The 12,524-nt window shown below is 59.0% G+C and overlaps 1 protein-coding gene across 5 annotated transcripts in view; it reads right to left on the reverse strand.

The window, feature by feature from the left end:
* Positions 1 to 248: 248 nt before the first annotated feature.
* Positions 249 to 12,524, reverse strand: part of MLPH (melanophilin) — a 45,585-nt gene continuing 33,309 nt past the window's right edge. For all 5 annotated transcript variants that reach the window (XM_053903325.1, XM_053903318.1, XM_053903322.1 and 2 more), the window contains 5 exons: positions 11,801 to 11,893; positions 11,189 to 11,266; positions 9,578 to 9,635; positions 7,376 to 7,476; positions 249 to 4,692 (listed from right to left, as the gene is read on the reverse strand). In XM_053903325.1, coding sequence (XP_053759300.1) covers positions 4,666 to 4,692; positions 7,376 to 7,476; positions 9,578 to 9,635; positions 11,189 to 11,266; positions 11,801 to 11,893 — 357 coding nt within the window. In that variant the 3' untranslated portion in view covers positions 249 to 4,665. The remainder of the gene's footprint in view (positions 4,693 to 7,375; positions 7,477 to 9,577; positions 9,636 to 11,188; positions 11,267 to 11,800; positions 11,894 to 12,524) is intronic.

Raw genomic sequence — 12,524 nt, forward strand, 5'->3', positions numbered from 1 at the left:
CTCGCGGTCCGTGAGTTCAAGCCCCGCGTCGGGCTCTGTGCTGACAGCTCGGAGCCTGGAACCTGCTTCGGGTTCTGTGTCTCCCTCTCTCTCGGCCCCTCCCCAGCTCATGCTCTGTCTCTCTCTCTCTCTCTCTGTCAAAAATAAATAAACATTAAAAAGAAAATAAACTACAAGATCTGCACATTCAGCTCCTCATGATGCTTCTTTTCTTTTCTCTGATAAAGAAGACTGTTGGAGAATAAAACTCTGGAGAAATATTTTACTTTTTTATTTAAGTAGGCTTCATGCCCAGCTTGGGGCTTGAACTCACGGCCCCAAGATCAAGAGTCACATGCTCTACCGACCGAGCGCCCCCCGAGAGATGTTTTCAACGCTAACTCTAATACCCACTTGGAGTTGTCATGAAACCACGGACTCCTCTCGCTCTTGGTTGGAAGCAGCTGAACACCAGGGTCCCTGGTCGCCCACCTCCCCGTAATCAGCTTCCAGGAAAGGTGCTTCTGGAATGACCGTCTGCTAGGAAAGGGACTCGGGAAAGCTCTTTCAAAGAATGGAATTTATTATATGAAAACGACCACCTCTTATTTGCTGCCACGGGGAGCCAGCACTCAGCTGTCGGCGTGGGCACCCAGCGAGCCCTGTGGATTCGACACCAGTCTGGGGAGAGTCCCACTGCGAGGGGGCAGGAAGCGCGTCCCTTGGTCGGCCCTTGGGGACACAGCTGACTCTCGTCTCTGCCGCCTGTTTTGACTCCCAGGGAAGCCCTGCCCCCAAGCAGGGCTGCGGCCTCGGGGCTCTGTCTGGAGTGAGCCACAGCGTTACCCCTGGAAAGGCCAGCACGGAGTGGGCAGTTCGGGGGCACTTTGAAATTGTAACCGTGGTGACAGCCACAGGGAGCCTCCCCTCTCTCCGCGTGGGGAACGCTGGTCCTACTCAGGCTGTCCACATGCCACTGCCTCTGGGGGGGGGGACGGTCAGTCGTGCCTGGGAGCCTCCTGGAAACCGGCAGTCTGGTGGCTCCGTGGCCGTTCCCGGGTGCTGTGCCGGCTGCCGTGGACTCCACGGGCGTGGGCCTGCTTGTGTCCGAGCCCCCAGGTCACTGCTCGGTGAGGTCACACGCACAGCCATTGTTCCTGAAGCTTTCCTACCACGTCTGGGCAGGCTGGGCCGTGGCCACTCGATGCACTCAATGCACCGTCTACCCCCTCCCAGTCCCCCTTCCCTGAACTGGTGGGACAGGAGGTTTAGTTGCACAGAGTGGGTCCTCTGGCCTTGAGTGGGGCAGTGAGTGCCAAGTGTCCTGCTGCTGGGTGACGTGAGAACAGTCACGGGGGGGGATTCTATGTGGATGGGGGTGCAGAGGACAAGGGGGAGCGTGTGGCAAAGCCAGTGGACGGGACGGGGAGGACGCCTGTTGCCCATGCTCCCGGTCGCTCTCGGAAGTGAAGCGTGTGCCTGAGCCCAGGGCTCCCTGGGAGGCTGGGAGGAGGCCGTTCACGGGAGCATGTGCCGTGACCTTCTGCTTTCCCTGTGCTCTCTCTTAGGGTCTGGCCGGGGGAGGGGGGGTGTTCCATTGATCTCTGTCAGCGTGATTATAATTTAGCTACAGTGGGCTGAATGGTGGCTCCCCAGACTCCTATGCTAACTCCTAGAACCTGTGGATGTGACCCTATTTGGAAAACGGGTCCTTGCACATGTATTTAGGGTAAAGATCTCCAGATGAGATTACCCTGGATAATCGAGCTGGGTCCTAAATCCAAGGGCAAGCGTCCTCGTGAGAGAAGGGCAGAGGGAGACTTGGGAGACCCAGATGGCCTCGTGAGTCCTTCCCGTGAAGGGTCGGATGGTATATACACTCAACTCTGTTTTTGCAGCACAAAAGCGACACAGACAATAAGGTGGCAGGTGGGCGTGGCCAGGTTTGTGGCCCGAGGCCTAGAGGCAGGGCAGGCGACCTGAGGAAGGAGGAGCTTTGGAGAAAAGAGGCGGGGCTGGCTTGCCTTGGACAGGGGTCCCCCAAACCCCCAAACCGACAGGGCTGGCGGATCCCAGGCTGGGGCTTGTTTGGAAGGCACGGGGATCCCTGTAGCGAGGTTCGCGGCCATCCTTCTGACTCCCTGGCTGCCCCCACGCACGGCACGTGGAGTAGCTGGGGCTCCCTGGGGACGCGAGTTCGTTCACAAGTCACAACGAAGGTCTCGGTAGAGTAACAGAGCACCGGCCACGGAAGCGAGAGCAGAGACAGCACGGATACGACAGGACAAGCTGTAGACTAAGCACACGGGTTTGTCACGAGACGAGGGACAAGATCCAGGCGTCGTGGAAAAGAACCGAGTGGCAGTCTTTGGCATAAAGGTATATTCCCAACAGCCAGGTTCTCCCGATAGAATGTGGGGGTGAAGGAGAAGAAAAGACAGCCCCAAGCCCTGGAGTGAGCTGCCGGAAGGCTGGGGTGGACATTACTGGGCACAGCAGGGGGCTGGGGGTGGTGAGGCCAAGTTCGGCCGGAAGGGGGACTGAGAGAAGCTGGAGGAGGGGGTGGCTGGTCTCCGGTGTGGAATTGGCTGCACTTCCAGCCCACAGGTGCGCAGAGCCGTGGGGCTTGATGGGGGTTGGAGAGGAGCTTTGGAGGGGGTGGAGGGACCGGTGCCGGGGGCTGGGAGGACGCCCGCCAGGTCAGCACAGGTCACCGGGCCTCTGTGGTGCCGCTGAGTGAATGAGTGAATGAGCACGTGCTCTCGCTCTGATGGCGCTCGAGTCGGCAGTGGGGGAACGAACGTGGCTAATAAAGCCCTCCGGTAGGAACAAGTAGTACCTGGGACCCGTTGTCCCTATTACATGAACACTCGGGGACACACGGCCGGCAGACCGTCTCTTCTCTAACTCCTAGGAACTCACGTTGACTTTGATTTACTTTGTGGATAAGGAGAGGTGTACCCCCCCCCCCCCATTGATCTCCTTTCATTTGTAGGAAGCTTTTAATCGTTTCTAGCACTGAATTAGGAGCTACGTATTTGCACCAGCTTCCATCCAGAGAAGGGGCCTCACGTCTGTCTTTTGTACAGACCCCGGCATAACCTGAAGCCCAGTCGTTCAAACTGATTTCTGAAACCCGCGGGCGGGCCTGGGGACGGCGTGAGCTCTGCGGCCGCCGCCTTTGGGCTCAGTGGAAACGCAGAGCTAGCGGTCCAGGATCTGCACGGCAGTGGGTGGGGGTGGGACTCTGACCCCCGTCAGGTCAGAAGACAGGCTCGCCCGCTCTCCTCTGTTCTCCACCTGCCTTTCGTTCCCTTCCGTCCCCGAGCGGTTTAAGAGAGAAAAGTTCAAGCTGGCCCAAAGTCACTTTAGAAAGCATCACGTGGTAGCCTCTAGCTCCCAGGGCAGGCTGCCTCACACACAGGGCTCAGTGTCCCCTTCTGCAAAATGGGCTTAAAGGCGGGGCGCCTGGGTGGCCCGGTCGGTTAAGTGTCCAACTCTGGATGTCAGCTCAGGTCACGATCGCACAGTTGGTGGGATCGAGCTCCATGTGGGGCCTTGCGATAACAGCGCGGAGCCTGCTTGGGATTCTCTCTCACTCTCTCTGCCCCTCCCCAACTCATGTTCTCTCTCTTTCTCACAAAATAAATAAACCTAAAGAAATGGGCTTAAATTTAACCCAAGGAGTAAAGAGTCTCTGGGAAGCATGTAATGATGCTCAGTTGGGGGGGGGGGTGCCATTACCATTACTATGTTCCAAGGCAGCCCCGAGGGTCCCAGTGGGCTCCCCTGAAAGCTGGATAAGCCACACAGATGCCCAGAAGTAAGCCCGAATCCCAGGCTGTCCTGGTGGAGGAGCACTCGGAGCTCACCTACAAGACTGACGACAGGTGGGCAGCAGGCATCACTAAGCGGTCCTGCTCCCCTGTCCCACTGGATGCCAGCGCAGGAGTGGCAGTGCCGGCTGGAACCCGCCGTCCTGCCTGTCTAGAGCCCCAGCGTCCACCTCTCCAGCAGGTCCTCTGTACCTGCGCTTGGACATGATCAGATGCTCACCAGCTACCACGTGCTTGCTCTGCCCTTGACCCCAGTGGAATTTCTCCTGGTCTGTGAGCCACAGATGAACTTGCAGAATAGGTGTGAGGGGTGGGGGGCGGGGATCAATCCCTCTCTGTCAGCTGGCCATGAGTTCAGTCACTTGCCCTGACGCCCAATTTCCTTGTCTGACTGCGCACGCGGGCACACACACGCACACACACACACCTGCTCGTGCTCCGGTACGGTGTGGGGCACACACATAGCAGGTGCTACGCGGAGCCAGCCCTTTACTGTCCCAGCCAGCAGGGAAAGGGCTGAAAGATGACACTGAGAACGTTCTACTTTGTGTCCTTCAAAAAGTTGAACGCGGTCCTAAAGGAAAGAGTGTCAGCTTAGATGTTTCTCACGGATCAGAGCAGGCCGGCAGGGGTGGTGTCGGAGGGCGTCAGGGAACGTGGGCAAATAGCTGAAGCTCTGACGACGGCAGTCCCCTCGCAGGCAGGGTTCCATTATGGACGCTGTTCCGTCGCGTCTCTCCGCTGGACTGAGCGCAGCACAAAGTACATGGCAGGCGGAGGAACGTGACGGCTGAGGTGGAGGGAAAGCCGGGGCCCCGGGGTCGCTCCGTCCTCTTCTGACAAACCCCCTTCAGGGCCGCTGGGTCATCACGGGTTTCTGCGAAGCACAAATACGTGTAGGCGTGGCTGTGCACAGCTGGGTGTACACACAGACATGTGCGCACAGGCATGCACACACGTGCACACACACGAGAGCGCACACAGGCACACAAGCGTGGGCACACGTGCACAGACATATGAGCACGTACACACGCACAGATGCATGAGCGTGCGCAGACGTGCAGAGGAGTGCACTCATGCAGACACACGAGGGTACACACACACAATACACATGAGCGTGCACACAGACACAGACGTATGATCATGCACAGGCACAAGCGTGCACACACGAGCATGCACACACGTAGACACATGAACATACACACACACGCGTGGCACATGTGCACAGATACACTAGTGTGCACACACAGGCACATGAGCACACACACATGCAGACATATGAGCACACACAGACACATGAGCGTGCAGACATACGAGCACACACATACACAGACACACAAGCACGCACATATGCACGCACAGGAGCATGCACACATGAGCGTGTACACACGCACAGACACACTGGCATGCACACAAGACACACAAGCACGCACACGCACAGACACATCAACGCGCACACAAGACATGAGCGTGTGCACATGCACAGGCATGCCAATGTGCATACACACAGACACATGAGTGTGCACCTAAGACACACAAGCACAGACATACAAGTGTGCATACACAGGCATATGAGCGCACACGTGCACAGACACACAAGCGTGCACACGCGAGCATGCACACACGTAGACACATGAACATGCACACACATGCGCGGCACACATGCAGACACACTAGTGTGCACACACACAGGCACACGAGCACACACACATGCACAGACATATGAGCACGCACAGACACACGAGCGTGCACACATATGAGCACACACAAGCACGCACATATGCACACACATATGCACACACATAAGCATGCACACAAGACAGACGAGTGTGTACACACGCACAGACATGCCGGCGTGCACACAAGACACACAAGCACGCACACACAGACACATCAGTGTGCACACAAGACACATGAGCGTGTGCACACGCACAGACACATGAGTGCGCACATAAGACACACGAGCGTGCACACACAGAGTATACACAAGACACATGAACATGTAGTCAATCCCCTTGGGGGTTTTTACACAACTTGTCTACCTCTGTTTCCCCAGCTCTGAAGCTGGGTCAGTGGCACTGGCCTCTCATCAAAGGGGGTGAGTGGACGGAAAGTATCTGAAAACTTAAGGCTCAGAAATACAGGGAGGTTTTCAATCCCTGTTGGCAAGTTTCTTATTAATGGTTATCAGCCCTCCGTCGGGGACGGCCATGCTCCAGCCGCAGTCCCGATGCCTCCTTCTGGTGAAGGTGGGGCCCGCGGGGCGCCTCCGTTCTTTGTCATTGTCCCTACACACGGCCCCGTCCCCCCGTCGGTGCGGCTTAATGACGGCCATATCGCCCCCATCCCCGTCTGCCAGCACGAGGCTCACACAGTTAGGGACAGCCTTAGCCCTGTATTGGGGTATCGCTATCACGAGAGGCTTTGAAATTCTTTTTAAAAGCCAGAGTCCACAGAGGGAATAAGTCACCGGTGGGAGGTGGGGGTGCAGAGCCATCTGGGCCTTGACTGTGACCACTGGCACCCACTATCACGTCCATCCCCAGGACGTGGGCATGGCCTTGAGGTCCCAAGAGATCAGCTTTTCTGAGCTGTGACAGTGCCATGTTTGCGATGTGCCGCTGGGGTCGCCTTGACCTCTCTCCCACAGACCCGGGGACAGCCTGACCCAGCATCTGCACATGCGGTTTGCTGAATGACCTTTACAGCACCGGTAAGCCGGTGGGGCTATGAGGACAGTGTTCTCACTGTCTCCTGGACACTCCCTTCCCCCGAGTGTCCTGTTTCGTGGAGGATCCCCTCCCCCTCCCCCGAATGTCCTGTCTCGTGGATGGTCCCCTCTCCCTCCCCCGAGTGTCCTGTCTCGTGGATGGTCCCCTCGCCCGAGTGTCCTGTCTCATGGAGGGGCCCCTCCCCCCAGTGTCCTGTCTCGTGGAGGGTCCCCTCCCCCAAGTGTCCTGTCTCGTGGAGGGTCCCCTCCCCCCAGTGTCCTGTCTCGTGGAGGGTCCCCTCCCCCAAGTGTCCTGTCTCATGGATGGTCCCCTCCCCCGAGTGTCCTGTCTCGTGGAGGGTCCCTTCCCCTGAGTGTCCTGTCTCGTGGATGGTCCCCTCCCCTGAGTGTCCTGTCTCGTGGAGGGTCCCCTCCCCCATGTGTCCTGTCTCGTGGATGGTCCCCTCGCCTGAGTGTCCTGTCTCGTGGATGGTCCCCTCCCCCTCCCCCGAGGGTCCTGTCTCATGGACGGTCCCCTTCCCCGACTATCCTCACTGTCTTGTGGATGGTCCCCTCCTCTGAGTGTCCTCAAAGTCTCGTGGACGATCCCCTCCCCTGAGTGTCCTTTCTCCATGGATGGTCCCCTTCCCCGAGCTGAGACCCATCCCTGGGTAGGCAGAGACCCTTATCACCGGTGTATTCTGGTACCTTTAAGAAACCGTGTTTAACTTTCCTTTAAATTTTTGCTGGTTTTACTGCACTTGTCAGTTTATCCCTATTTTCTTTGCTCCGCGGTCTTAACGTCAATCTGTAAATCTGACAGGCCTCAGGAAGCAAGGTCAAAGCTTACCGCAAAGCTGTGGTTGGCCACCCCCTTCCTGCTGTTGGGGTTTCTCTGCGTCAGGGATCCGCGGTACGCTGACTGCCGGTCAAAGGAGTCGCCAGCCTTATCTTTAGGGGAAACAGAGGCACGTCAGCAGGTGTGCAAGTGAACAACGGCAGGTGTGCAACAACTCAGTCCAATTCTTTCTCCCTTGCCTTGGAGCAGTAAAGCCCCACCTCACCAGGCCTCCAGAGACTGCCACGGCCTCTCCTTTAGTTCTGTGATGTGACACGGGCTGCGGGGGTCTCAGGACCCCGCCCCTCAGAGCGAGGCATTTGGGGTCACACCCTAGTGAACTGTTTGCGTGCGTGGCCACAAGCGAGCAGAGCCCGGGGGAGGGCAGGCAGCCCCCCTTCCTCTCTGGCAGGTGTGGCGTGGGCCCCGCCTGGCACGCTGCACCTGTTCCTCGGGGGTGTGGGGGGCACGTCCCCTCTTCCCAGCCCCGAGTTCCGGGACATCGAGGCGGCAGCTTGAGATCAGCCCCGGGGGAGGTGTTCACACCAGGGAAATCGGCAGATGCTGCAAAGGGTTCTGGGTGGTGTCTTGTTCGTTGGCAGGGGGCTGGCGAACCCGTCCATGGTTCCGTGCTGGGCAGAGGGCGTGTGGCCTGGCTTTGCCACACGTCCCTGCTCTGGGACCAAACTCCACCGAGGGAGTTGCTAAGCCAGCAATCCCAACTCCGGGGCGGTGAGGACACACGTGGCCTTTCCCATCTGTCACTGCAGGCGTGGGGACCTGTGGCCCGCACGGGGGTGGCCCTCTGGAGACGGTGAGAAGCCCCCCGCCGGGGCTGGCCGCGGTGGCAGGCGAGCAGCCTCGCCTGTGCCGTTTAGACCCTAAAATGCCCGTCGGCTTTAGGGGGCCCGGCGGCGAGGTGCCCTGGGCTGGGACTGGTGAGAGGCCTCTGACCGACAAGGGGCTCATCGCTCGTCCCCCTGCTGGAAACGTGGGCCTCCACTTGGGTTGTAGCCTTGAGACCTGCTGGGAGCGCCCCCAGCGTCAGCGCACCCGGGAACCTCCCGCTGGCCCCGTGGCAGGTGGTGTCTCTGGCAAAGTCCGTCACGTGGCCGGTGGCTCTGAGTCGGGGATTCGCCTCAAAGGACCTCGGGACCCACCGTGTCTCTGGACTGACCTGCCTGTGTCTGGGGAGCTCTGGGGCGGAAGGAGGGGGCCGGCACGGAGGTGAGCTGGGTGCAAACACGGACGCTCAAAGTCGTGCCCAAGGAGGTGGAGGAGAACGCCCTGGGAGGAGGCACTGCACTTGGCCTGGAAGGGCTTTGAAGGCGGAGGCGGGTGGGAAAGGAAGAGAGCGCCCCAGGCAGAAAGCCCGGCCCAGGCAAAGGCATGGAGGCGTGTGTTTGCACCGGGCGCTCTGAACCCCACATGTGGCTGTGAGGTGTGTGTTGTCCAGTGTGGAGGAAAGCGCTCCCAGGGCTCCCGTATGGGACAGGCAGCGAGGGTCTGGAAGCCCGTGCTAAGTAATCCCACCCATTCTGCGGGCAGGTGGGAGCCAACGATTGTTCCGGAGCAGAGCAGGAGTGGAAAGAGAGCTTGGGCTGGGACCATGGCTATGACAGGGCTGTAATGATGGAGTGGTGAGGAAAGAGCTCAGATGCAGGGATAACAGGGGACGCCACGGTGGCGAAGGGACTCAAATGGCAGTGGAGGGACTGGACCCTGACGGGGGGAGGGGGCCGCTTTCTTCTGGTGAACCACGCTCAGGCTGCAAGGGGAGCAACGGACGAGTATACGATTCCCTGAAAGCCCGGCCACGTGCTGTGGATGGGGCAGCCAGGCTTTCCATCCTGTTCCATCTGGAACAAAGTTGATGTCCTAGTCACCATGGAGACATCAAGGGCGGCTAAGGTATGTTCTGTGCTTTGCATAAGGAGGTGGGGGGGTTGAGCACAGCATTAGAGCAATTCACAGGGCAACCCCCCCCCCCCACCTCTGCATGCTCAACCAGCAAACTCCAGTTATCCAGAACACCAACCCACTGGAGTGCTCCCCGACGGTGGCCGGAGTGGCCCCGGGAGTGTCCCAGGCACAGGGACATGGGATGCCATGTCCCCCGGATTACAGAGAAATGCAGAACTCCCACTGGCCACTTTCACGGCCCTGAGCTCACCTCCCAGGACTACGGGGACCGGGGAAACCACTAACCCTTACCTTGACTTTTTGGGGGATTACTGAACTTCCTTCTCAGAAGGTAGGGTGCAGTCATCACCTGGAAGAAAGAAGAAGTCTCTGGGCTTCGCGAAATTGCTGTAATTCTCAGCCGCACTGGGAGCCAAATTTGGACTTTTTATCATTCTTCCAGATTCTAGAGAATCAGGTCAGCCGTCTCCTGTTCTCAGGCAGCATCTGAAGTTTCGTCGTATTAAAATACATGGTGTCGGTACACAAAGCACCAAACGCCAGAGTATAAAAGAGAGGTTTATGGTTGTCAACTGTGGGTGGACAGTAGGGAGGGCACACGTCTCAGCCGCGCAGACCTCGGTTCACATCCAGGCACCACCCCCACCCCCGTGGTGTGGACGACTTGGGTTTCCTCTCTGGACTCATCTGGAAACCGGGCCAGCGCCCCCTTCTCGGGGACTCTGGAAGATGAACTGTTCCTCACGGCTGGGGGCCCCCACACCTTCCCTTCTGTCCCACCTTCCTGTTGACTGCCTCTCTGCCGGGGGATCGTCCACTCCCCGTTTTGCCCCCTTCGGGCTCGAGCAGTTGGCCTGGCTCCCCTGGAAATCTCCCTAGAATCTGGCACCCTGGGATTCTGCCTGGCTCCTTCCGTGGGCTGCCCCTGGAGACCCACTGCAGGGGCCTTCGGGGCCGGGCTTCCCTGGGCAGATCGGGAAGGATCCAAGAAGAGGGAGGGAGGTCAGGGCCGGGAGGCCTGGGCTGAGACCCCCTCCGTCACTTACGGTCTGCGTGATCTCAGTCATAGATGTCAACCTCCCCAAGCTTCTGTTTGCTCATTGCTACGACAGGGTGAACACCAGTGTCTACTCACCAGCTTTGTAAACGCCACTTGGAAGGAGGGGAAGAACGCTGTTCCCAACTGTGAAAAGCTACCCGGCGTCACCGTTACGATAAACAGAAGCGACTGGATGTTCCCTACGGCTCCTAGCGGGCGGCAGGCAGGGCTGGGAGCAGGTACCATACTTTCTGGGGCACTGGGGGTGGCACCCGCACCCCTACACCCAGGAGATCTGGCTCCCTCCGAGGCCGGCCCCTCCCCTGCATGCTGCAGCTGTTAATAGTGCCCTCGTCGCCCATGGTCCTGGTCCCTGGGCCACTGCGCGCACACACACACACACACACACACACGCACACACACACACGGGCTTCTGCTGCTCCCGCCGCTGAGTCGGCACCTGCCTCCCCTAGATGCGGGCCCGTCCCCAGGCCGCTGGAACCCGCCGGCCTGCGCGGGGCCTGGGAGAAGAGCCCAGAATGGATGTCGTCCATGACGGACGGGCCCTGCACAGGAGACTGTGCTGCGTTACTCTGAGCTGAGGACCCCTTGCGTGGGGTCTGCCACCGTGGGAGGTTTCCTTTATGTTTCCCTCTCTGTCCCACCTTCCCGCGCCCCAGCTGGGTGTTCCTGGGTGTCCCCAACAAACACGTCAACGCTCACCCTGTCTCAGCACGCGCCTCTGAGGAAGCCACCCTGAGGGGCCGGCCGAGAAAGCAAGCTCTGTGTGGCTCAGCCCCACCACTCCCTGGAACCTTCTGGAAAAAGCTGTGCCGACCTCTTACTCTCGGAACGACACATACCTTGACCTCATCCGAAGGCTCTGCGTTTGGATCCTTAGGAGTCTGGCCCAATCTCCCAACGAGTCGGGGAAGAAATATCTGTGGAGGACGAGGAAGAGGCCTGTACCTGATTACTGCTTATCTGACCCCTGTCACAGGAGGGCTGGAGGCCGGAGGGACCGAAGGACAGGATGCCTGTTCTCTGTAAACACTCGGCCCGTCAGCAAACCACCCCCCCACACACCCCCCTGCACCACCCCTGCACCCTGCCAAAGTAAAACACAGAGTGGCTGGTTAGCTTTGAATTTCAGACAAATGTCGAATAATGTTTGTTTATAAGAATGTTTCAAATATTGCACGGGATGTACTTACACTAGAAAATGATGTGTCCTTTATCTGAAGTTCAGGTGCACCGGGCGTCCTGTATCTTCCCTGCAGTGGGACCTAGGGCCCTCCCCGGACCATCCTCCGCTGGCCTGCCAGGTTTCCCCACTGCTGTGACCCACCTGGAGACCCCAGCTGGAATCTGGGGAGGAGGCCGTTGGCCCCAGACCTGCCCTGCCGTCCCCAGCCGTCTGCTCCCGTCACACCCAGCTGGGCACAGACCTGCGGGCTCTGGCCCCCCGCACTCACCGGGAGGTTGGACCTCCGCTGGGGCCTTCCCGAGGGTCTCACCGAGAGCCCGGCAGCCTGCAAGGCGGCAATCTTGGACTTGATGTTAGAAACCTGGGGGACAAAGGACAGGCACACGGACGTTATTCTGATGTGCCAACCCAATGTCCCAGCCCGGGTAGGGCAGCTGCCGATTCACTGATTTCGTTGTCTCCCCTCAAGAGGCGCTTCCTGGGGTCCCGTTGTCATTCATCTTGCAGGGCCATCGGGAGGGGGCTGGTGTTCCTTGTAGGTCACCCCAGGCAGGAGCAGGGGGGCTCTGGACCTTTTCTGGCGCATCAGGGAGCTTGGCTCCCACAGGGATGGAAGAAGCAGCAGTGATCAGGGACCGTGTCACCGCAGCCCTACGGGACGGGGCTACATTTTATGGGCAAAGGCTTGGCTGGCGTCGGGCAGAGTCTGCCTTCCTGGCATCATTTCAAATCACCCCCCGACCCCAGCTCTCACACCAGCCAGAAGAAACTTCTGGAAACAGAAACAAGGCCCCATTGCCCCTGTTCTGATCCCTCCAACAGCTCTCTGGAATCTGCTCTCCTCTCAGACCTGCCTCCCACCCCCGCCCCCTCGCTCCCTCTGCCCCAGGCTCAGGGTTTCACTGCTGATTCCTGAACATTCCAAGTCCGACAGCACCTCAGGACCTTTGCAGGTATGCGCTGCCTTCTACTTGTAACACCCCTTCCTGGCA

The sequence above is a fragment of the Panthera pardus genome, unplaced genomic scaffold (genome assembly GCF_024362965.1).
Source record: "Panthera pardus isolate Hobbes unplaced genomic scaffold, ASM2436296v1 HiC_scaffold_10, whole genome shotgun sequence".
Lineage (NCBI taxonomy): Eukaryota > Metazoa > Chordata > Mammalia > Carnivora > Felidae > Panthera > Panthera pardus.